The sequence below is a fragment of the Lates calcarifer genome, unplaced genomic scaffold, assembly GCF_001640805.2.
Source record: "Lates calcarifer isolate ASB-BC8 unplaced genomic scaffold, TLL_Latcal_v3 _unitig_5673_quiver_385, whole genome shotgun sequence".
Lineage (NCBI taxonomy): Eukaryota > Metazoa > Chordata > Actinopteri > Centropomidae > Lates > Lates calcarifer.
Window position 1 is genome coordinate 212,440 of NW_026117659.1, and position 25,516 is coordinate 237,955.

At 41.2% G+C, this 25,516-nt stretch overlaps 1 protein-coding gene across 4 annotated transcripts; it reads left to right on the top strand.

Annotated features, from left to right (window-relative positions):
* Positions 1 to 477: 477 nt before the first annotated feature.
* csnk1a1 (casein kinase 1, alpha 1) lies at positions 478 to 25,516 on the top strand. 4 transcript variants are annotated; one of them, XM_018664484.2, is made up of 11 exons: positions 478 to 1,228; positions 1,493 to 1,599; positions 7,174 to 7,300; positions 9,468 to 9,566; positions 14,828 to 14,911; positions 17,660 to 17,799; positions 18,102 to 18,180; positions 18,674 to 18,748; positions 18,834 to 18,940; positions 19,978 to 20,126; positions 24,687 to 25,516. In XM_018664484.2, exons 1-11 carry the CDS (start codon positions 1,106 to 1,108, stop codon positions 24,692 to 24,694), a joined length of 1,098 nt encoding a protein of 365 aa, XP_018520000.1. In that variant the 5' UTR covers positions 478 to 1,105; the 3' UTR covers positions 24,695 to 25,516. The 4 variants fall into 4 exon arrangements, with proteins under 4 accessions (XP_018520000.1, XP_018520001.1, XP_018520002.1 ...); XM_018664486.2 differs by having other exon boundaries at positions 479 to 1,228; positions 19,978 to 20,090; XM_018664485.2 differs by lacking the exon at positions 24,687 to 25,516 and having other exon boundaries at positions 19,978 to 20,131.

The window sequence follows — 25,516 nt, forward strand, 5'->3', positions numbered from 1 at the left end:
GAAACGCTGCGGTGGACGCTGATACCGGCAGACATGACGCAGCCTGACCTAACGTCAGTCGTAAATACCACCTGTGGGTGCATTCACGGGCTCTGTGGTCGAACACGACAAAACACACATCATGTACAAATAATTAGCTACACGGTCTTCGGTGGCAGTGACGGCAGCTCTCTGTTCTCATTTGACATAAAAAAAAAACGGTGACAAGGACGCACACGAGGGGAAAAGTGCAAGACAGAGTACACACAGTGGATGATAAATAGTATACTTAATAACCATTGTTAGCCAAAAATCGCTGCATAATAAATCACTTTTTTAAAATTTTGCAGGTGTTGACTACGTATACTGTGAACATAACAGAAAATACATTTTCTCTTCCAGTCACAGTTAGGCTACAGTACATGGAGTTCACGCAGCTTGATTATATTATCCCTGACAGCACTTGAAGGGGTCCTAGGATATCCAACCTTAGCTAATCGCCTCCAACGGAAACCAGCTGAGAGAAAGGGTAGAGAAGACAAGATGGCGGAGTGAGTGGGTTGCGCTTTTTACAGACGGTTGCGACCCTTGGAGTTTGTCGAAAACGACCGAAAAGGACTGGACATATTGAAAAGGGAACAACACCATCGAACGTGTAATTGAATAGGGAGCTCTTGCCTCTCAGCACGGAGGAGGTCCGGAGAGTTTTTCCGCGGCGGTCCTTGCGACGGCGTTAGCTTAATGCTAACGTTAGCCAACGTTTGATTCGACTAGCTGCTACTTCGAGGTAGCTGGGTGGTTGTTGAGGCCCCAGGTTTTGTCGGATATAGTTTTGGATGTATATACTGCGATTCAGACACGACGCTCTGTGTTTCTCGGTGGAGGTTTTATTTTAGCGGAGATCTGTTGTAGCCCGTAGCCTATGAATAAAGGGAATAACGCCAGGAGAGATCTATTTTCCAACTTGCCCGTTCCGTTCGTTGTCGATAATATCTGGAGTAACAGTTAGTCCATTTTACCCTCATCAACACATTGGTGGACATTCAGGACTCTGTATGATCTGCTGACAATCGGGCCAGACTGCCACACACATTTTCCTAAAGTGAATCGTCATTTGGTGGATATTATGGCGAGCAGCAGTGGCTCTAAAGCCGAGTTCATAGTCGGTGGAAAATACAAGCTTGTCCGAAAAATCGGATCGGGATCTTTCGGCGACATATATCTGGCCATCAACATCACAAATGGAGAGGTAATTTATTGCGTTTATATTTGTCCGTTTTCTGGTAGGGAAGTTTGTAGACAGTTTTCCTGTATGAATGCAGCGTTGGTGGAGTCGACGTATCTGAGGCAGATTTCACCATAGCTCTGTAGGTCTGTTAAATTGTTCGGCTAAAGCTGCTACACGATTACACGGTATACTAGGATTTCTGTCTGTACTGGCGCAGTGACCACAGACCTGTAAATACTTAAAAATAACCGTAACCATTTGTTGTGTATGCATTTTTTTCTTCAGGAGGTAGCTGTAAAACTGGAGTCACAGAAAGCCAGACATCCACAGTTGTTATACGAAAGCAAGCTGTACAAAATCCTACAAGGTGGTGTCGGGATCCCACACATCAGGTAAGGGGCTTTTCACGACGAGCTGTCCTTATCAACAACCAGCTTATCATTGTTCATCTGTATTAGTGTGGTAAAGTTTGCTTTGGTAAAGACACAGTAAATGTTGAAATGGCAGGGACGGTGTTGGCATGAGGCCTGCTAATCTGCCTAACATTACTCGGTCGATTCTACTAACGATGTATTTCACAAAAACGCTTAAATATCCATTCGTGTTTTCACCTAACGTCTTCCTTTGCTCTGAGTCGTCCCCGTTTAGACATTGGTGGTGCTTTTAAAGTGGCTACCAGCTGGTAAAGGTGAGGAAAGCGACTGTATGGTTGGAAATGGCCGCTCCTCTTTTGTTGTGTTAGCTCTCAACATGTCTTCCTCTACTCTGTTAGAAAATGGCGGCGGAGCACAGAAGCGAAAACAACAATCCCAGCCCCACGGTAAAGCTGTGTTTTCACCGGGTGATTTAAGCCCGCGTGTGGCCCTGCTTTATCCTGGGGCGGACCACACGAAGTGTTTCTTGTGTTGAAGTATACGTAGTTATCGGGGTAAAGTCCAGCAGAGCATGTGGTAATGTTGGAGAAACCCACTGTATACCACAACTACAGAATATATACCATGTACAACTAGTCTGTGTTACCTTTAATCTTGTGAAGAATGAGCATATAAACAAACCTGTCTCTGCAGGGCAGTTACTGACACTGTTCAAGACTGGCATTCATCTGTTTGTTAATTTATTGATTATGTACACACCTTCATCATTGGTCACTAGCTGTGGAAAAGTGGAAGTACTTGTAAACATATTGATATGGTTCAGTGCGCAGTATAACAGGGAAGTAGTACACAAGACTCACATCAGTGACAAGAAGTCAGTTGTAATTAATGTTCATGAAATGAAAGTTCATTTAGCAATTAACGAAGAAATAGTTAATATGTGTTGTATAGTTTTGACAGAAGAATTGTCTGGTATTTTAATGTGTTGTGTGAGAGGTCTCAAGAGCTTGAGTGACTGTGTGCTTATCTCTTACTAATTTTGATTACAGAACAAAGCTATAGAGAGGTATTACCGTAGTATTCATTCCCAGTCTTTGTGTCCTCCATTTATTTGGTCCTACAGATAAATCACTGTAACAATCGTCAATTCCTCTTCATTAAAAACGTATTTTTCTTTCTTTTGATGGCCACATAGAAATAACACCAGTGACATACATTACTATATGATATGTTTAGTATGTTAAGGTGATTGTTGCGATAAGGTTTTACTCAGCATTAGTCAGAATTATCATAGTGCATTTTGTGTGTGTGATTGATTTCCTTATAGATTTGTGGTACTTATTGTGTAGAATCTTTTTACTTTATATCTTTAGTACTATTTTAAGGTCTTTTTTGGTGTACTGAACTTAAATGAGCTCATTTACAGCTCTTTAGGTGTTGTTTTAAAAGTGCATATAATGTTTCTGACAAAATATTAAATATTGATATAGAAATAAACTTAAAAACTGTTCTCTGGTTGTTGGATAGATAAATCACCTCAGAAGCATATCTACTAAGACATGGTATCCTCCTGTGTATCTAATAGAATTGCTGACAAGGAAACAGACAAAAAATACCGACATTTAGCTGGTGTTGATTTTCCTTCCCTGTTCTATATCTGGCTAACAGTACTAACATGCACAGCCATATACAGTATACAGCACAGATGGCACATGGCTGAACAGAGACAATGACTGTGGAGCCACTAAGCATGGTGACTTGGTTGAAACCCGAGCTCTGAACACACACACCTTCTTCACAAATTAGACCTGTTGTATAATAAACAGCAGGAAAATAAAAAAAATAACTTAGACTTGCAAGGTTACTTCTGTCATCAATATGAGCACACATGGCCTCAGAGCCAATTGTGCGTTTTTTGTGTGCACCTCTTCAAGAGTCCTTTTGCTGGCAACTTAAAAGACTTGTAGGCACCAGGAAGTAAGTTGTAATAATGGGTTGTAAAGCTACTATCACCTGATGAATATGTCAGGGTTTCATCTTTGACAGAGGGCAAGTGGAGAAAGAAATCAGATTAAATCTTTTACATGCTACACTTTTTCTTGTCATGGGTTGTGAAAAGGTTTACTCCTCTGGTTTGGGCCTGTTTAATCTGATTGAGGTGTTTATGTGGCGCAGTTTTATTCTGTTTGGGTTTTTAAACAGATTATAATCAGAATAATTGCCCCTTGACACTAATGGGAGTATGGATGTGACCTGTATTCAGGCACTGCTAATGTACTGCTGCTGTTGTCAGCATGCTGGATAGACCAAGTTTCTTCTCACAGGACAGTGAGTATGAGCTGAGGCTGAGAAAGTCAGTTGTGTTTGTGGTTATTTTGGTCCATTCTTTCTCTGCAGACTTTTAAAGCAAAGCTTTTTGAGCTTTACCATTACACAAGCAGGGGCTGTTGATTGAATCTTTGTACTGTGTTGGCTTCATGTTGCAGAAGTCTTGTTAGAGCCTGTCCAACCTGCCAGTCCTGCTGCCCCTCCTCCACTTTGACTTCAACCTGAGTTTTAATACAGTCACCACCTGTCATAGCTTCAGCCTTTTAAGAAACTGGGCCCTGTGTTATTTTTAATTTTATGAAGATAAAAGTAAGGTTGTTTATATGGTGTAATGCACCTTTAAAACAGTGCTGTCCGTGTGTGAGTATGGGTGAGCTTCCTTCTCCCCACACATCAGCAGACTTGGATATTTTAGGTTGAACATATTTACCATGTTTGAGGGAGGAGAAGCTGTACCTTTTGTCTCACTGTGCTAACAGCTCAAAGATCATGTACAAGTTGTACCAAGCAAAGCCCCTCCCCCTTATCCAGCTATATTGGTGTTACGAAGACCCCTCATTACACATTATGCTTGTTCACATTTACTTCACCTTTATTCTTTCTAATGTGCTGTGTGCTGTGGAAAATGACAATCTGTGTGTTTTTCTAGATATTATAGGGATAATGGCCCAGTGTATATTTTTAGTTAAATAAACCCACAGGAGGTTTTGCATCAGCTCAACCTCACAGCGTTGAGGGTGTTCATTACACATCTTGAAGAATAATGTTTTACTCTGTCATCTTGTTTGATGTTGTAGTGATGGTGAAACTTGCTCCAGCTGTTGTCTGAGCAGCCGTATCGGTCACTGCCCTGTTCTGCGTCTTGTTGATGTCGTTACTAATGCTGTGTTCAGGATAACAGATACGTAGTAGTCTTTGGCCTCTCATGAAGCTATAGCTCTGGGGGTGTTTTGTGTTGAATATACCACCTTTACACACTCACTTACACACAGCTGTTTTCTGGTTAACTACAGACAAGGAAGTAGTTCATTTCTTGTTGCACAGGTTGTGTTTTTGTGGTAAGTGTTGTTGAAACTGTTATAGTACAACAGACTCATCAGCACTGTGGTTCTGTATCTGGGCTAGATGTGATCCTCACTCTCCCACACCTCTGTGCTCCAAGACTGGTCTCAGAATGGACTGTCTCCACTGAGAACAGTAATAATGATCGTATATCATTAACAGACTACACACATCTCTGTGTAGACTGTGTAATTCCATGTAAATCTATTAAATGCTAATAACTAGGAATGCAACAATATCACTTTTTTCAAACCGATACAATACTGATACTTGGATCTGAGTACTTGCCGATACCGAGTACCAATACGAGTACTTATTAATGCCATTACACTTCGTACATTTACTTGAAAACGTGTTTTATGTTCATCAGATATTGTTTTATTCTCTGGCTGTAAGAAATTGCTGTGACTGACATTTGAACATTCCATTATATATGGCATTGCCACACATTTTACTCAAATAGAAGTACTGTTAAAATACTATTATTGACATTTTAGCATTCAACTGCATCTTTTTTTAGAGAATATCTTCAAGGCAGGAGTAGGCCAACTATTTTCTGTCCGACTGCCACAGCATCAGCCACGATCCTCTGTGCTAAAAGCCCCTCATTAACAGCCAGCTGGAGGGTGTGTGCACTCATGGCTTTGATCACATTTTTCGCATTATCACGTACAGAACTTTTAGGGACCCCCCATGTCTGAAGCATGTCATCAAACACACCTGTGATGGCTTGGCTGGTGTGTGAACCCCTAAATTGTTTTGCATGCAGGACGACTCTTCGCAGAGCAAAATCCTGCCAATCTGCTGTGCAGTTAAACTGATGAGGGACACTGGGCTAACGCTGCTCGTCCAAATATCAGTGGTGAAGCTGAGGGCCGAAATGTCTCGCAACAGGCTGCGCATGTGCCTCTTCACAAAGTCATGTAGCTTTGGCAACACTGTGCCAGTGATGTGGTGTCGGCTAGGGATCTCATACCTCGGCTCCAGTACGCTGAGAAGCCGTCTAAATCCCATATTATCAACAACCGACAATGGCTGGTCATCAAGAGCAATGTACTGTTATTTTCACTGCGCGCGGGTTGTCTCTTAACATCTTCTCCCTCTTCTCCAGAGTTTGCTGCAAAGTTGGTTGTTGCTGTTTGCCATTATTAGCAAAGTCTTTGAACTCAGCGTCGTGTTGTTTTTTTAGATGTTTTATCAGATTGCTTGTGTTGAAAGTACTCGCTTTCGTCCCTCTTCTTGACAGCTTTGCAGAGCATAATTTGCAGTCCACTTTACTTTAGTCACCATCATCCACTTTGAAATACCTCCACACCGCCGACATTGCTCCTCCTTGCTCTCAATTAGCATCCGACCACCCAAGTGAACGTCACGCTGCCGTAAAGTGGTATTGGGTGCTGTGGTATCGGAACACTTTCACGAGTACGAGTACAGGGACGGGGTATCTGACCAGGTACCCAATGCTGGTATCAGTGCATCCCTACTAATAACAAACTGCCATTAACAGGAACATGTCAGCATTTGTTTGTAGAGTTGTGAATATTATTTAAAATGTTCAGGGAATGAAAACGGCGTCTGTAGACTCTGTACTTTAAGATGTATATCGATTGAAATTCTATGATCAACAACAGTTTAATTATTTTGGAGGTCAGTAATATATTGGCCACTGATATATTGTGCATCTGTGAACAATGAATTTGAAATATAGAAAAATTGTTTTAATTCCTAAATGGATAATATGATATTTCTGTTTGCATGTGGTAATTTAAGAGGCTTTATTTCACATGTATTGCCTGTGTTATTGGTCCTGTTTTTGGTGGATCTCTTGTGATGGGCTTTTTATTTATTTGATTGATTAATTGATTGTATTATCACATCGCCTTTTTGTTATTGCTTTCTTCCAGTTATTGACCAAGCAGCCTCCTGATCTCCACTAATGTCATCTTGGAGTTTGTGATAGTTTGTGTGTTGGTGTTATTAGTGTGACATATCTGAATCTGAATAGTGTAGTTTTTGTCATTGTGTGTTGGCCAAACTAGTTTCCCCTCTGAGGATCAATAAAGTTGCCAATCTATGCATGTATTGATAGATTCCTTTCCTTATAAATATTTGTAAATCCTTTCATAAGAAAGCAGAGCAGCGTGAGATCTGTGTTCAACCAACAACAAACCCTCCCTCATAACATCACTACTGTGTCATCAGGTGGTATGGCCAAGAGAAGGACTACAATGTCCTAGTCATGGACCTGCTTGGACCCAGTCTGGAGGATCTGTTCAACTTCTGCTCTCGCCGCTTCACCATGAAGACTGTCCTCATGCTGGCAGACCAGGTAGCTAACACCTACACACACCCACTTGTTTAATCTTCTGAGGCAATGAACATGCCTGAGGAGCATAGTTAAACTCAAGTAGGGTGGTGCTGCCCCTCAGCAACAAGGTCCTGGTTCCAACCTGCTAGCTTTTGTCTCTGTGTTGAGTAAGTGGTAGTAGCAGCACGTCATAGCAGGAAAGCACAAGTGTAACATAAAAAAATGCTGTGTTGGCTGTGACGTTGTGCATGCTGCTCTATTGGCAAGGCTAACTGAAAAACTTCAATCAATGTCATTAGTTAAAGTGGCAATGATAATTTTTTCCTACATTTCCAACTGACATTAATGTTGGTGAATATAGTTTCACCACCGCTGTGGCAGCTGTGGCTCAGGAGGTAGAGCAGTCGCCCACCAGTCGTAAGCTTGGTGGTTTCATCCACAGAAGTTATTCCACTGGTGTTCTGGCAGAAAATATGAAAAACCAATGACAATGAGAAGAGCACCGTGCCGAACCAATCATGTGGCTGGAACAGAGTTAGGGACACATCAGGTTAGATTGCACACGCGCACAGCAGAGAGCGCAGGAGTAACAGAGGAGTAACAGAGGAGTAGCGAATGTGTTAATGCACTGCAGCCGTGCGCAGCAAGAAGACGCCTCAACAGACACAGCCCCAAACAGAGGACTAATAGGTACAGAGATCCGGTACAGACAGACACAGCTGATAAAAATCATGTGTCATTTGTCCAAGTAGGAAATACAAAATACATATACAAACCTGACTTAATGTTAGCTACTATTTGTTCTCTGTCTTTTATTTCTCTCTCTCCCTCTCGGCTCATCCAAGCATTTTGCAAATTTATAATAGGCTATTGCAGCAGCGGCAATAACTGTCCCAAGGCAGGCCGCTATAAAATGTATGTAATGGAGACACTGCAGGCATTAAGTTCTAACTCCACAGTAAGGTACGTGGTTTGGTCATCAAGATCTGATTGTAAAGTTTACAGCCTGTCACTCTGTTGCTCCTGCAGTGCTGTGTGTGAACTGTGAGGCAGCTAAAAAAGGCTAACAACTTGTCCACTTATATTCTGTGACTGGAATCAGGATCTTCCCAACTGATGCATCAAATGGTCGCCATTTAGGGGGCAGCCCTAAAATTGACCTTATGGTATCTTCACATCTCACTCAGGAGTAAAAAGGAGCCTCTAATTTCAACAGAGAGATTTGATTTATATCAAGATATATATATATCGACCGATATGAATAGAACGAATGATTTAAGATATCCCAGCCTTACTGCTAGGAAACCTGTTGTTTGTTTAGATTATCAAACAGGCAATGAATCATTTGTTTGCTTCTGGCTGCTAGCGTTAGCATTAGCAACATAGCTACCGCTATCATCCTAGCTACTGAAGGCAGAATAAAACACGTGGTTGTATTAATAAGTTGTCAGGTTTTGTTACTCACTGATTTAGTAAGAATATTCCAACTGACTGTTGGGTTGGAGCTCTCGTCTGGCCTTAAGAACTATAGAGTGGCGAGCCAGTGGACTGTAAAAAATCCGTAAAGTCAGTACCAGAAGTCTAGGTCTGACCACAACACTCTACATGGTCAGGCTCTAGTTTTACTGTAGTGGTGTGCTTTTGCTTGGTGGAGTTCCCAGTTTCTCTGGTTATTCCACTGACCACCATCTGCTCTATCCAGGAAACGTTTCTGATGGCTACAGAGGAAAACAAAAGCTCTGTCCTCTCTGTTTTGGTTCAACGGTGACACTTTCTTTGTGCTGTAAATGCAGGCTTCGTTTTTCTGTGAAGATTCATGCTGGGTGTTAGACAGAACTGCAGAACTTTTTTTTTTTTTAGGGAATCTGTCCTAACAGTATCACTCATGCTGTAGCCACTACACTGTGTAATTAACATTTATTTCATAATAAATTGTAACAAAAAGTTGTTTATTATCATTATAAGAGTTCATCCTGCTTTAACACATCCAAAGGTCTGTTGCTGACTCCTAATTGCACATATTTGAAAAATGTCATTGGGAAAGCATCCTTCTGTAAGCCCCTCCTACATCCACAAGCAGGATAAGCTGTTTGTCTACAAGTTGAATTGATGGGATCATTTTCATTATTTGAATTAGGGTGGTGAATAACTCTGAAATATTTAACTGTGGCCCTTTTTTCATCTTCAGATGATCAGCAGAATTGAGTATGTACACACAAAGAACTTCATCCACAGAGACATCAAACCAGACAACTTTCTCATGGGCATTGGCCGTCATTGTAATAAGGTAAGATCTGTCTGGATCCTGTAGGTAATGTACGTTTGGACTTTTGATGGTGTGTGTAGAGCTCTTGGCAGACAGCTGAATGTCATTGTAGCCATGTTAATTCCACAGTCCTAATCCTAAACTGACCTACAAATGTAGTTTCAGCCATGGTGATGTCATATCTTTACTCAGTGCCTCTAAAAGAACCTTTTCATGGCTCTGACTGGACCCACCTTCTAAATGGCACATAATCCACGGTATTTTATTGTAAGCATGCAGTAGTAACTAATGTTATATGTTGTACACTTCTTTGACTGAAAGCAACATTGTCTGGTCTCAACACAATGATAAACAGTTACAAGCTTGTATAAAAAATAGTCTAGTATGGAGAGAGGACATAACATGTACTAAAGTATATTAATCTGCTCTTAGAGGAATAGAGGAATTCTGAAAAAGTGCTACATTCATGGTCCACTGGAGAGTTTGAACTCAAGTTAAATAATACTACAGAGTAATACTCATTTGTACGGTTTTATTTAAAACTAAAATCTGCATTATCAATGTCTGTATCATGAGTAAGGTTTCCACAGTTTCTCTCGCAAGTTTCACGACCCTCAGTTTTGTAATCTCAAAAATCTGTCACATCAAAGTGTTAATGGATGCCTGAATGTAAATCTTGAACAGATGACAATTACAAACCCCCTGATCAGCCACTTCTCAGTAGAATGGATTCAGAGTTGCAGACTGCGGAGGAACACTGATAGATACATGATAGATGTAGTGAAAGTCATCATGCAATGTGTGATCAGTCAGAGTGGAACAAACAAGGCCTTGTGTTGGTAACTTTACCTGAAAAAGTTTGTTAGCCACAACTAATGTAATGACTTGAGCAAATAACACCATTAAGACTGAGCACAGTGTAAACTCTACAGCATTAATATGACATAAACAAAACTAACTGTTCTGAATCACTTTAACAACATCACTTTAAAGGCTTAGCTTGTGCACCGAGCTGTTCATGGACCGGTGTTAAAATCCAGTTTAATCAGACTAATAATTTAGAAGACATAGCTGCTCTCCAGTGACACAAATCAATGATGATGAATGAAAAGAAAATCTAAATCCATATTTGTGTGGTAGTGCTTTGGGTCAGTAGAGAAAATGTTCTGGGTGTAATTGAGTGAACAGGACTTTTAAGCATGTCCACACTAATATAAGGTATATGTGAATGTACACTCGTCAAAAAACACCCAGTCTAATTAACCACAGATTTTGTGATGAAGTGTTTGGTTTTCAGTACAGTGGGTCACACAGCACACTGAGCTCCCCAGTTTCGTACACAAATGTTGTGTAACCCCCCCCCTTCATTTTAACCAGAATAGTTTAGATGTAATGTAAAGGTTGCAGGGCGGTGTAGCCCAGTGTCTTCATACTGGATTCTCACTGGAAAAATTGATGCATGATGGACAATGATGCTGGTTTTCTCAATGCCCAAACAACAAAAACACTCAAGTGATTTTATCTCTTTGTGATGTCATTTGTTTGCATCTGGTTAGAGGTGTGTATAATCAAGTTGCCTGATATCAAAATTGAATATTTTGTGCCCATTATTTTGAGCCCTTGCAGACAGGCAACGTTTGGTTAAGTTAAAGCACGGGGTTTAGATTTCACCAACGTCCCTGCAGAGCAGGTGTGCAACCCAACTTCCATTTCCTGCTTCCTGACTATAGATGCAACAGCCTTACATCCCTGACAGTGCAGTAAACATTAAATCTAATATGGAGTATCTCAAATAAATGGCGTTGTTCTCAGTTAATAGTTTAGAGGATTATTCCATCCCAGAGTCAAGGGGTAAAAATCTTGGTAAAATGATTCGATAGATCACTTTACAGTTATATATCAGAATATATCATATTACAAGTGTTTAATTCATCTTTAAACCCGTATGCCCATTGTATACCGTAAAACAGTCTATCTTAAAGCATATCAGAGGTTACAGGTTTGAAGAGAAGTCAGCCATCATGTCCCTTTCAGACAGAGTTCACAGGCCTGTTGGCTATCAGTGTTCAGTGTTCAAGTCAAACTGTCAACACCAGACCCAAGGCAATGCAAAGGATCAGTCAGTTAATGTTTAGGGGAGATTTTAATTTTTATATCACAGATATCTGACATACCATAATGGTAAATCTCTCAGCTAGCTAAGCCCATCATTGGATGATGACCTGTTGTGACTTGAGTGTGTACTCAAAAAAATTAATTTTCCGCTCTATGAATTAACCTGTGTGCCAGGTGACACAGGGTGTGAATAATTGTAGTTTTAGAATTGAATTGCAACAAGTTTCTAAATGAAAGCAGTTCTACTGCAGAAGCAAACAGTGTGTTTGGTGTCTCTACATATTGTAGGAATTGAAGCCAGATGTGGACATGCAGCGTTAAATATAGAGAGAGCAGAGCTGTGTGTTCAGTGTGGTGTGGCTGTGTATGAATCAAATGAATGTTTGTGGTTGAAGAAGGCAGAATATGACTGTTTAACCCCATTGAAGGGTTAGGGTGTGAAATGCAGTCAGAGGGCTGATTTGTTGTCATGAGTAGATCATTTTTAGATAGAATAAAATAATCCATTGATAGAATGTCCTTGTTTTACTCCAAACGTCTTACACAGTTGGTCATAAACCCCAGCAACACCACCAGTGACTTTTGGATGGTGATCTCCATTGTCTTATTGTCTCAACTGTATAATAGTTGAAGAGCTGAAGTGAAAGTGGAACTCACATATAGTAAAACAACCTCATTCTAAATCCCACTGACGTTTTTAAAATCCAGTCTTGGAACAGAGTTGGACCACTATGTTCTGTGACTTTCTTCATTTATTTGGATAAGGACAGTAGTTTTTCTTAACAAAAACACCATTTCCTATAAGCCCTAGATGTTCTTGTGGTAAACATCATGGCTGGAGAGAAGAGGTGAGTCCATCAGTGAACTGAGGGGTTACGGCTAGTTCATGTCTGTGATTGCTGCACAGTTACAGTTGAACTTTTGCAGTGTTTCTGCTGGTGATTTTTTTCTGTGGGGGCCCACCATGCCAAAAAAAAAAAAAAACACCAATCAATCAGTCATCTAATCCAATAACTTGGTGACTTACTCAGGTAGCCCAATTCTTGCCCCAGACCCTGTGCACGTATTACTTATAGCTTAATTCAGATTTTAGTTAGGTTGACACATCTCTCTCCTGGTCCACGCTTGATTAAGATAGCTCTTACCCTGACTTTCCTCCCTTTCAGTAAGAACTACATTGTAATCTGTGGGTTTACCTTCACACAAGAAACATCAGTGACGGTAATGGTGTACACTTCTCTGTGTCTGTGGCAATGTGCTGGTTACACTGACCTAGGTGCAGTTAGGCTATAGTTGAGTTGTTGAGTGAAGCCCTGGAGACAGGCAATGAGTTAATGTATTAACTGCTAATAACTAGCCTGTATTAATTCATTCAGAACATTTTAAGAGTTTAACTCCATAGAAAGAGAGGGAACATGGATTACATACGGAAGATGAAGCTCATTTTTTTCAGCTGCCACATCTGGTCTCATTGCCCCCACACCAGACCTCTGTATCCACAGGAAAACTGGGCTGTGGTTAGTTCAAGTGTCTGTAAATCAGCAAGACAGTCCAATGTCTGTTGTAAGTCCAGGTGTCTCCAAAAACAGTTGGACAGTCCAGCATCAGTGGTTAATTCAGCTGTCTTTAATAACAGTGGGACAGAGGATTGATCAGTGTAGAAGTTTGCAGACAACACATTACAACTGGAAAGATGAGTTAAAGGAAACCATTCGTAACTGTTATGAATTTGGATAAAAGGTTTCTTTCAGTGGGAGAAGTAATTGCTGTTTGGAGATTGTATTTAGTTACAGTAGCTAATGGAACAGGCTAGCCCAGATGTCACAACATCTCTCTATCAATCATCCCCTCTTTTCAACGGAAACTCGCTCATGATTTTCCAGTTGAAGTTCTTAATTTGTAGTGAGCACTCTGCTGTGTTTACCTGTAAATGTTAGCATTGCAGATAAACAGCAAACAAGAGGCAAGTCTCTGTGGACTCTTGCATTTAAAAATATATTGCTGGGTAACCCATGTTATTTCATATAGTCTCTCTGCCGTTGGTTTTTACCTTAACATGTACACATACAGTGATTGTTGTCATGATTTTCATGTCTGCCTCTGGCTTAGGTTAGGCTAGGTCTGAGAACGACTCAGGGCTCTCCGATGCTTCAGCTGTAAATCCATCATCCACATGTCAGACTTGAGGGGGTCTGTTTTACACAGAGACAGGGCAGTGTGAAGACCCACAGTTTTTAGTTTGGTTAGAGAATTGCAGAGCATAGGCTTGTGTTTGTCGGGAAGCTGGGACTGTTGTTAGTCTGTGATTGTGTATGTGTAGTAGGAAACCGGATATCACATATCACAGCTAACTGTGTGGAGCTCTTGTCCATCAGCAACAGAAAAGAGATCAGAGTTGGCTAAATCATAAGGCTACAGTGTGAATCAGGTGGATGTCAGTTACACACTTTACAGCTGGCTTATCATCAACTTCTCTCCAACAGTACCTCAACTGTAGTGTAAATTTAACGCATTATTTGTGTCTGTTTCGTGGCATATGATTTAAGTTTTTCATGTAAATAGGAGACAGGAACTCTCCCTATGTTAATGGTGGCCTGTGTGATTAAAATAATACTGCCTTAACAAATTCACTCCTCAGAGGCTTCTTACAGCCTTCTTAGTTAGCAGATCCATATGCAATTCTTTTGCTGGTGGAGAATGGACAACCATGGGCTCCTGACCATGTGCTGCCCCTGCCCCCCTGTCCCCCAGGTCTTTTCTGAGCCATGGTGTTGCCTGTCTGCACTGGCCTTTACTGTCTCTGTCAGACTTGATACTGAAGTTTGAATATCTCCACGTTTCCAGAGACATTTTTGGCCTCTTGGTGTACAGGGTTGATCTTTCAACAGTCGTCCCGACAGAAGACAACCACAGTCATGTGGTTTCTTCTTGACTGATGGCCTGAAGAATCATATCTGTACCACAAAGATTTAAAGTGGATTTCTTTGCCTGTGTAGGTCCAGTCTTGGAGGTGCCTATCCTAGCTGCACAGGACACTGTTAGTTGTATCAAAGGGAGCAAACCATGTGGGTGCAACCAGAAGTGCCTGTTGTACTCATGCTAACTGTGACTGAAGGTGGATAGAGGCTGTGTGATTTTGACCCCTGCCCCTCTACTGTCTGCCCTAGTGTTTAGACTCGTCAGTGGGGAAGAGGAAAAGAAGCTTGGCTGTTAGCTCTTCTCAGGACCCATCTTTCTCAGGATTAAACCAGGTGTGACCTTTACCACAACACCAGCTGCCTCACAACAGCAGTTGTCGCTTTGCAATCATACCTAACTACACTGGTTTGAAGTCAATCAGACCACCAGCACCCATCCTGCACTCAAAATACCCAAAGTATGTACTCCTCCACCCAGTGTGCACTTCATTATAGTGGGAGAGGAAAGTAGACTTTTCATAAGCATTGCCAAGGGAGTAGCTATTGTCCCTATTTGTTGTAAAAATAGGTCTCAGTCCCTCTAATCAAATGGCTTCTTCTCCTGAATCAAAAACAGTTCCTGTCTCTCTAATGTGATGTTCATGATTTATAAAGTATGTACATATATCTATTTACATGACTCCCAGCTGAGCTGAAAGCTACATGTTGGAACAGACAATACAGAGCCATGGCAGCCTGTCCTGGGCTGCTTAAAGACAGAGAGCTCACATTCAAATACCTAGTGGCAGGGTATTTCACACTGTCATGGTATAAAGATTAGAAAGCAGCCTCACCTGTATCCCTGATGGGAATATCTGAAAAAGAGGTAACGGCTGAAAAAAACAGGTAATTTAAAGCTATACAGAAGACGATCAGGTTAGTGACCATATTCATTCTATCGTTAACTATGTTAAATGTGGAAAATTAATTTTAAATAGGTGAATCACAGTCAAGCCACCACTTAGATGAAGAATCAAGTTACTCTCAAAGATCTGTCATCAGTCCCACTGGGCTTTCATCAGGCAGCTGGTGAGCATTGAGCACCACACCCACGCTTGTAAAGTTTGGTGAAAATTGTGTGATACACCCAACCACAGTACTCCCAAAGGTTTGTCAAGACTACTTTCAGGCCAATGTAAATATTGCATGCTTTACCAGGAATTAGCCTCTCACATTGGCTGCTGCTGCTTCTGCTTTTACTGCCCAGACATGGGTTGATTAGGTCCTCTTTGATTAAACTGTATATGTATTAACTGGATTTTCTGTTTAAATTTGTTTGATTTAAATTTTATTGGTGTGGTGCATGATGAGTTGGTGAAATTGTGCAAATGATTGTGCCCGTCAGCAGCACTGTAAATCCATTTTAGAAAGCCTAAATTATCCAAAGTAGAGAGCTTAACTCCACCTGGGGCTAGAAACAAACTAAAGTGTACATAGATTAACAGGTCTCTGAAGCAGCCTGCAGAGTTATTAATGAGACAGTGGTGAGTCTGGTGATGTATTTCAGGTGTAACGTGGAGGAGGTGCACCTAAAATCTCAGAAATTCAATCTATTCACACCTGTAGTTTGTCTGAATTGATGGTATGGTATGGTCACATTTGGTCGCAGTGTGTTGTAATTAGTAAGGATGGGGACGTGGCAGTATAGTTTGTGGAGAGGGGACTTGGTGATGTCATTTCACTTCTGGTTGTGTTCCCTTTGACCTGCTGGGGCTAGAAATCAGCTCTGTGCTTTAGTGTAGGCTGTCAGCATTTATTCTGTTGTTCTTAAAGATTGTAGCTCTGGTATCAAGGTTTGTATGAAGATCTTAATGTGAACATAATAGAAGATAGTATGGCACACACTGTTAGCAGTTATGACAGATATGAATAAAGTAAGACACTTGTGTGAGATTGTTTCTTCCTATTGTTTGGATTTAGGTCAAAGATGAAACAGTCACTACATGTATTTGCTGTAGAGCTCTTGTCGACCTTGTATTGATGATGTGTGACATTAATCTAAAGCTAATTGAAGGATCTGAACAGACTGTCACTGCAGAGGTCTGTTCTGCCTCTCTGTAGTACGCTGCTTCACAGTGACTGCTTTGGCAAAAATTGACTGCCTGTGGGTCATGGCCCAGTGGGGTTTGTCTTGTCTGCTGCTGGATGAGCTGAGGAAGGACAACATGAAGGCAGAGCCCTCAGCCTGTCATTCTGTGCCCTAATGAACTCCTGCCACACTGAAACCGATACTCCTGCTGTTCAGCAGTTAGCACACAGGCAGGGTGACGTGGGGCTGGGTTTAGTGTGTCTCTTCGGTTTCTGATTCATCACTGACCGTACCTTGGATGTTTATTGTGATTAATCTTCTGAGCCACGAAGACTTACACATGACATTCAATTAGATGGAAAAATTCAGACTGAAAACCACTGATCCACATAACACAGCCTGTCAAAATTAGAATGTAACTAAGCAGCGCAGCTGTCAATAACACAGGAGTCGATGGATGAAGAGCACAGTTTCAGGAGACTAAGCCGCCCAGTGCAGGGGTTTGAAACTGGGCAGATTGATGTTGAGTGTGTAACTGAGCAACCTCACTGTCATATAGTGGATCAGCACTGTTTTTTACTGCTGAATCTCTGACATGCACAAATCATAAGAACAGTCCTCTGTACCCTCTGCACCAGGCAGTTGTTTCAGCCATTAAAAAAGGACATTTCACTCGGTGTGGTCTCACAGCCTAACAACAATGAAGCTGATAACTTGAGTTTGTATTTCTCAGTCATATTGTACATTAATAAAGTTCAGATCAAACCTGTGTGATGATCTGGAGGTGGGCTAGTTTTACCACAGTGTCAGAGTACTGTGACTTCATCTTTAGGGACATAGTTGTTGACATGACACTTCTTCTCCTGTAAATGTTCATGTTGTCACAAGGATCTCCTCATATTTGTTTTACAGCAGGAATCAGCTAATGTTCTGTTGTGTTAAAGTAATTGTCTACAAGATGTTTGGTGTATCACTGACAGATAACCATCACATGTTCTCTCCCTCTCTGTCAGTTGTTCCTTATTGACTTTGGTTTGGCAAAGAAGTACCGAGACAACCGAACACGACAGCACATCCCCTACAGAGAAGACAAGAACCTGACTGGCACAGCACGCTATGCCTCCATCAATGCACACCTGGGCATTGAACAGAGGTCTGTACACGCAGTTATTACCTGATTCTAAGACACAACTTTCAAAGAAATAATTTTCTGTCTTTGTTTTAAATGAAACATGTATGTTCTTGGCATTTGAAAACATGGGAACTGGTTTCTCTGGCAGAGTTACAGTTTATCCTGATCTAAGTGTCCAGTATCCAGTGCAGCCTGTCACATCATTTTTCAGTTTTCATGACAGTGACAAATGAAATATCTACTGCGCATTAGTTAGTATCACATGTCAGAGAGGGCATGATGCCCAGTTTCCTCTACTCAACAAATAACGTTGTTGTCTGCAGTCGCCGTGATGACATGGAATCACTAGGCTATGTGCTGATGTACTTCAACAGAACCAGTCTGCCGTGGCAGGGATTAAAGGTATGAACATGGTTTTCATCCATCTCTGTTATCAGACTGATATTTGATGTCTTTTTGCATGTTCTGTTTATAGCATATAAACCTTTAATGGTTATAACCAGTGTTCATATAAGTGTTAATAACGTCTCCTGTGAGCACATTATATTTCAACTGTGTTTTACTACATTGTTATCAGTTTATACAGCAGCCTCCAGTGATTGTGGGTTTAGAGCTGTTAATAAACACTTAGATCTGCTAACAGTTACATCACAGTCTGTTGGAAACCAGTTATTAGATTATATATTGCTTCTGAATGCTAAACGGGAATTTAGCAGTTTCATTTTTATTGATTTTATTGGACCCTTAAATACACTTTCACTTCAGCGTTAATGTCAGTGACTGTCTGATACTTTTATTTTGCAGAAGCTAATGTTGTTAGTGTCATGGAGGGTCTACAAAGACGTCTCAGTGGTAGCATGTTGCATTGTTAATGTTTTGTAATGTGTTTATTAAGGCGGCCACGAAGAAGCAGAAGTATGAGAAGATCTCAGAGAAGAAGATGTCCACTCCTGTTGAGGTCCTCTGTAAGGTAAGGACATATTAAACAGGACCAGTGGTGCAGCTTATCCATCTCCTCTTCCACATGACTCAGTTGTATGAATGCACATTTCCAGGGTTTCCCAGCAGAGTTTGCGATGTATCTGAACTATTGCCGTGGCTTGCGCTTTGAGGAGGCTCCAGACTATATGTACCTGCGCCAACTGTTCCGCATCCTCTTCAGGTAAACAATACACACACACACACAACAGGAGAGAGGCCTTCTGGGTCATTCTGTGTCAAATCAGATAATGTTTGTATTTGAAGCGAAAATAATGATTAATATCATATTGATGCATAAATAGGTTTGTAACACCTTCAGTACCACTCTCATTTAGAAATGTTGTACCACTTTTATCCAAATCTAAGGCCTTAAAGAAAACCAATAGGCTGCAGTACAAACTATTAATGGTTGAGTCACTGAGAGCATGTTTGTCTTCAGGAATAACATATTAATGCCAAAACATGGCTTCACTGATAAAATGTTTTAAGGACCAAAAATATATAAAAACAGTAGAAGTGAACAGAAATGTTTTAGAGGCCTTAGTTTGGGACCCAGGCATTATAAAGATAAGCTTTGAACGTGTGTGAAAGTGTGGATTCTGTTTGATCTGACGCAGAATGACCCTCTGTGCTGAGGCCATGTTGATTCAGGTCTTTCTTCTGTACTGGTTATGACAAAATGAACCTGAGGACATGTTTACAAAGTGGAACAGTTATAGCTTCTGTCCTCACTTTGCTAAAATGACAACTGTCACTGTCACTTTGAGCTAATCAGTGTTAAACCCACAAACAACTGTAGACTACAGAGAAGTGTCTGTGTTCTGCAGTTAGTATATGTTTCCAGTAGGTTCTGCCCACCCCTCACTACAAGAGAGAAGAAAGCTGGTTAACACTGAGCCTGAATGCTTATACTTCTCTTTTTGTCACTTCTCCACTGTTGTTCTTTTTGTTCACTGCTATTTCTGGACTATAAATACATAAACCGTTCAGGCTGCTGTTTGTATACCATATAGGAATAAGTCTCTTTTCTTCTCTCCGTTCTACGTTTGTTCCCTCCTCGTCCTTCCGTCTGACTTTGTCCTCCATCTCCTGCTTCTTTCCCTCTGCCAATAGTTTCATTGCTTCATTCCTTCTTTTCTATCCCACTGCCCCTCTATTACCTGCTTCGAACAGGTGATTGTTGGGAGGATGCTGATGACATATTTGTGTGTGTTGTAGGACTCTGAACCACCAGTATGACTACACATTTGACTGGACCATGCTGAAACAGAAAGCAGCCCAGCAGGGGGCCTCCTCCGGGGGCCAGGGCCAGCAGGCACAAACCCCCACAGGCAAGCAAACTGACAAACCCAAGCCTAACATGAAAGGTTAGTAGCAAACAGCCAAGCGACGTTTTTTACAGACACCAATTGCTCATATATTCATTCAGTATTGTATTTAGGACTATTAGATATTGTTTTATTCCCTAACCCACACCCCAGTGCCCCTTTTTTAAAAGGAGTAATACACCAAATTGGAAATGAAAAGAAAAAAATTGTATTATTCCTCTTGGAATGATGAAGCCAAACAGCATTATAAGTTTGAGGAGGCACCCTAAAAGAACAGAAAATTCAAAATCCAAAAATTTGATACAATTGGTCTGTCTTGCAGAAGCAAAGACGTCCTTGGGGAATTTGACTACTAACTTTGCTGCCATGCTATTCTGTTCCTCTGTCGGGGCTGAAGGACGGGCTGTCTCCGCTGTGACTCTGTTTTAATGCTGAACACCTGACTCCTCTGCAGTTTCTCTTTATTAACATTCCTTCTCCAAACTGGATAATGTTTATTCTTCCCTTCTTATTTAACACTTCCTGTTTCCTGGTGCTGTTTAACTGAGACATTAATGATCTACACCTGGTGTCAGGCTGATGGAGACCAGGTGTGGTCCATTAGGACAACCCTATGAATGTTGCTCCCTCTGGACTGGATTAATGCATGCGATTTAATGCAGAGGTTACCACCTTCACTCTCCTAAGCAGTAAACATGGAACACATGACTGAAACGGCAAGAAACTTAATGACTGAAAGCAGCTGTCACATAGAGTAAGTGGAAACTAGTTTGTCCTGATGCTCAGTCTCTAGATCAGTTTTTGACTGTAGGGAAGACAAAAGAGAGACTAATCAGACGGCTAATTTTATGACTATTTATATTACTTGTTCAGTTAACAGTGTGAGGGTCTGTGTTTAGTGTAGGTTTGTCACTATCAGATGTCAGACAATAAAAAGACCAATGTGGATCAAGGCCAGGTCCTAAATATCACCACTGTGATTTTATTTTGAGATTGGACCAAAAACAACTACTGCCTACAACTACTGTCTTTGCTTTATTGATGAGGGTTTCCAGTTAAATGGACTGTACTCATGTAGCGCTTTTTTGGTCAAATCAACCACTCAAAGCACTCTACACTAAGGGTCTCATTCACACACATGTTCATACTATATGTGAAGCACTCTAACATCCACACCCTTTCACACACTGATGATACATCAGGGGCAACATGGAGTTCAGTATCTTGCCCAAGGATACTTCAGCACACAGACTGGAGAAGCTGGGGATCAAACCACTGACCTTCCAATTAGTGGGCGCCCTGCTCTACCTCCTGAGACACTGCCGTCTCACATCAGCTGTCGCCCCTCTGCTGGACTCTCCTCCAGATGAACCTCTGGGATGATAAAATACCAAATGTTTTTTCTTCTTGACACAGGCTGTAGCTGAATATCTGCTTCTCATCAGAAATGTTTGGTCCAGGGTCTGACCACATTAGATTTTGGAGAAGAAATGCTCACACAGACATGTAGGAGAGGTCCTCAGCTGCTTGGTGCAGGGGCTGTGGAGGGGGGGGGGGTCAGACATGTCAAACGTCCAGTCTAGCCACACCTTTCCAAAAGCAGAATGTGCACTCCTGCCATCATCACTGATAAATCCATGTAATCGGCATGTAATCAGCATCTACTGCTACCAGAAACAGAACGTTTATCATTCTAATGTTGGGATCCGAACAGGTTTCCATCTATTGTGCCTGTGCAGTGAGGGAAATCCCTGTGTCTGTCTGTAGCTGTCTTTAATGGTGGTAAATACTTCTAACATGTTTATTCTTATGATATTGTAAATGCTGAGGTAAAAAAAATAATCAGACGGATTAAGGACAAAGAAAAGTGGATCTGCAGTAGTATATCTAAAAAATCTTTAAAATATTTTCTAATGCCAGTGTTACGAACAAGAATAGTTTTTGCTTCCTTTTTCTGTCAGTGAAATGTTGTGCTTTAGGTTGTGTTGCATTTTGTCAAATGTAGCTGTGTTTTGCAGCTCAGGCCTGCCATAATTCTGTCTGTCTGTCTAAATGATACAGAATTGAGCTTTGGACATTGGTCATGTGTTTATTCCCTACTCAAACACATTCAGTCATGTGTTTGAGTTGACCATAGTTGGCCAGGTAGTTCTGTTACTGGTGTTCAGTTAAAGGACAACTTTGGTATTGCAGTATTGATCAAGAATAGTGTAGTCAGCCACCACCAACAGCTGCTGCAGTGTAAACAAATGGTTCATGGGTCCAAGTTGAGTTTTTTCCCACTGATAGGCTCAAATTGTTATTATCAATGTCTGACAACATTATGGATAGGATTCCTACAGAGAGAAAGCTTTTTATTAAAGACTAAGATTATTTTTGTTTAATCAGAAACATCACTACATATCACTACCAGACTCCATTGACAAAAACAGAACACATGAGCTTCTATTAGTTAGTGTGTGTTACTGTTTGATAACTTATTTAAAGGATCTGATTACCTCTTCCTCTGAAAGTCAGCCAGTGTGTTTTTCTGGATCAGACATGAACTATCATTGGCACACTGACTCTTCTTATAATGTTATGTACACTTTATCAGTCTTCAACTCTTCACTTATATGGTTCACTGTTTAAAACTGATGACATAAAAACAGATGCCAAAATGAGACATAATGATGAAACCAGATGTAAGTAGTGTGAACCAGTCTTAATGAATCACAGCAGAGGACCGATCTCCTCTGACTTGTAAACCTCTGAACAAAACAAAAAGTTCAACTTCACCTTGGCCTTGACCACTGAGGTGTTTGTTATGAGCTGAAAGGAAGTCATGTATCAAAACATGGACAAAATGTTGTGGAGAACTCAGCAGCCTTCAGTAGTGTAATGCAATCACGCTGCACCTGCAGACACACCTGTATTATACTGGATAAAGAATGTTGTCTGATGGTCTTTAATCATAGCTTTTTACCATGCTTCAATTTGCAGGTTGTAGCTACAGTTGGCACTGTCCCTGTTCCAACCAGACTGTGCTCCAGCAGTGTATGTGTGGCTGTACTCCTCTCAGTTTAAAGGTAGATGATGCAGGGTTTGTTGGTTGTGGTGTTAGTGACAAGAAAGCAGTGCATCAGAGAAATAAAATGTTACGTTCTAAAGAACAAATAAAGACAGCCACACCTTAATCAACCCCTGCAGGAATGTGCCACAGTGCTGTGTCCTGAATAAATGCAGCTAAAGCTCAGGCTTCTTCCTGTCAGCTGTGGCCTCAAGACACAGACCTACAGCTCTTTATCCATGACATTGACAGACAGGAGAGAGACAGAGGCCACCATGTAACCTGCTCTCTTATTATACACCCTGTGTTGTTATTGGCTGAGGGCTACCAAAGGTTTCAGCCCAGAAACGTCCCTGACAGCAGAGGGCACATAAATACACCACCACACACTTCTACTGGGTCATCAGTGATAACTGAGGGATTATTGTTGCTAGGAAATAATTTTCAACAAATCCAAATTTTAAAAAGTGACTGTGATTGTGATGATATTAGCATCTGTAATGTCTCTGCTGCCTGTCGCACAGTTCTTACTACCAGGGCTGAATGTGAGCGGAGTCCAGATCAGCTCATCTGTGTGCTGACCTCATCTGACTGACAGAAATGTGTCAGAAATAGAAACCAATGCCGAGCTGAAAAACAAACAGGACTTTACAGTGAAGTTGCTATGGTAACACTGTTTGTGTTCATTTTAGTTCAAACCTGTCCCAAGTTGTATATGCCGTTAAGAAGAAGAGGAAAAGCTATGTCTGATGTTTGTTCAGTTCATCAGCTGTTTATAATTTTTTCCATTTGACCCATGAAGACAAACACGTGATTGTTGGTGTTTGTTACCTGAGGACTGACAGCGTCTGTATATGGTGATGAGTCTGTGTCACAGCAGGTGACGTACAGCTGTGGTGATCTGTCGGTCATACTGAGTGTGTTGGTGAAGTGTTGATGTTGTGCAGCACTCACTAACAGCTGGTGTGTTAACATGCCCCCACCTTTGTTTAGGCCTGTGTACATTAATAATGCTGTTTTACATGGACTGTAGATGAGATTATGATGGAGGAGTGTTGGATGTTTCCCATGTTGAGACCTGAGGGTAGACACTAGGACATCTGATGTAACAAAGACCACACTGCCCTCTGTTAGTCTTACAACACTGATCTCAGATCACAAACCAGCTGTTAAACAGTTGGATCAGTTGTTTTCAATATAATTTGGCAATTGTTCTTCATTTATCCCTGACATAGATGAGTGTGGTTGGTTGTTGTTCTTCTCCTGTTTGAGCTCATCACGTCTCACGTTTAAAGAAACAGCGGGGGAAATGAACAAGTACAAACAGTGATGAGAATATTCAGCTGTGGCCTGTGGAGTATCTCTACCTGAGAGAGAGTGACAGGCAGGCTTGGGACAGTGGGTCAGTTTGTGGTGTCCTGATGCCGTTTCTGATCCCTGACCCGCTGTTTCTTCTGTTTGCTGGTCTTCAGTTCTGACTCTCAGACTCTAACCATGCTCTGGTCTAACTGCGAGTTAACTCTTCTCCCTGTGTCTGTGTGTGTCTATAGGTTTTTGAGCGCCCTCTGCCCAGATCAGAGCTGCAGAAGAGTTGGTGACCAGGACCAACAAGTCTCTTCTTCCTGGACAAGCGACAAACAGAAAGTCTGTGTCTTTCCTTCCATAATAACTATCTATGTAATGGAAATGTATAGATTTACACATGCCTTTGTCAGCTGTGTTATCTATATATTCATATGTATATATAATAAAACTCTCCACTCCGAAAGAGAAAGCAGTTTTTTTGGATGTGGAGGCTGTAGCCCCCTGCCCCACCCTAGACACACACACACACACACACACACACACACACACACACACACACACACACACACACACACACACACCCCTACCCCTCCCCTTCCATCCACCCCGTCTCTGTCCTTCTCTCAGTGTTGACTTTTTGTAAGGTTTCTCTGGAAACTGAATTTAAGAAGATAGTCAGCTGACCCTCTGTTTTCTCCCCCAGTGGAAACATCTCAGCATCTCTCCCTCTTCACTCCTTAATTATTTCACTCCCTCCTTTTACCAAGCAAATGTTAAAACATGTAAACCTGAGAACTGTTCTCCCTTTTTCTTTCTGAAATAATTGAATGATGCAACCCTGGATGTTATTTACTAAAAAATCAAAAATGTTTTTTTTTTTTTCTTGTTTTCTTTTTGTTTCCTATGGTGATTAGGAGTTTGCCTGTTGACAATATAAGCAGCTGATGGCAACAGTCAATGGTAGAATGATACTCTGGCTCTCTCCCTCTTTCTTTAGAGCTCTGAATTATTATTAAATCTGTTGTTAAACTTATGGTCTTCTCCAAAAATACCAATAAAAACATTACATAACTCA

Excerpts from the sequence above, each read along its gene's own strand:
- csnk1a1 (XM_018664484.2), top strand. The coding sequence starts at position 1,106 with ATGGCGAGCAGCAGTGGCTCTAAAGCCGAGTTCATAGTCGGTGGAAAA. Across the intron at positions 1,600-7,173 it reads GTCGGGATCCCACACATCAG|GTGGTATGGCCAAGAGAAGG; the intron begins GTAAGGGGCTTT and ends CTGTGTCATCAG. Across the intron at positions 18,749-18,833 it reads CTGTTGAGGTCCTCTGTAAG|GGTTTCCCAGCAGAGTTTGC; the intron begins GTAAGGACATAT and ends GCACATTTCCAG.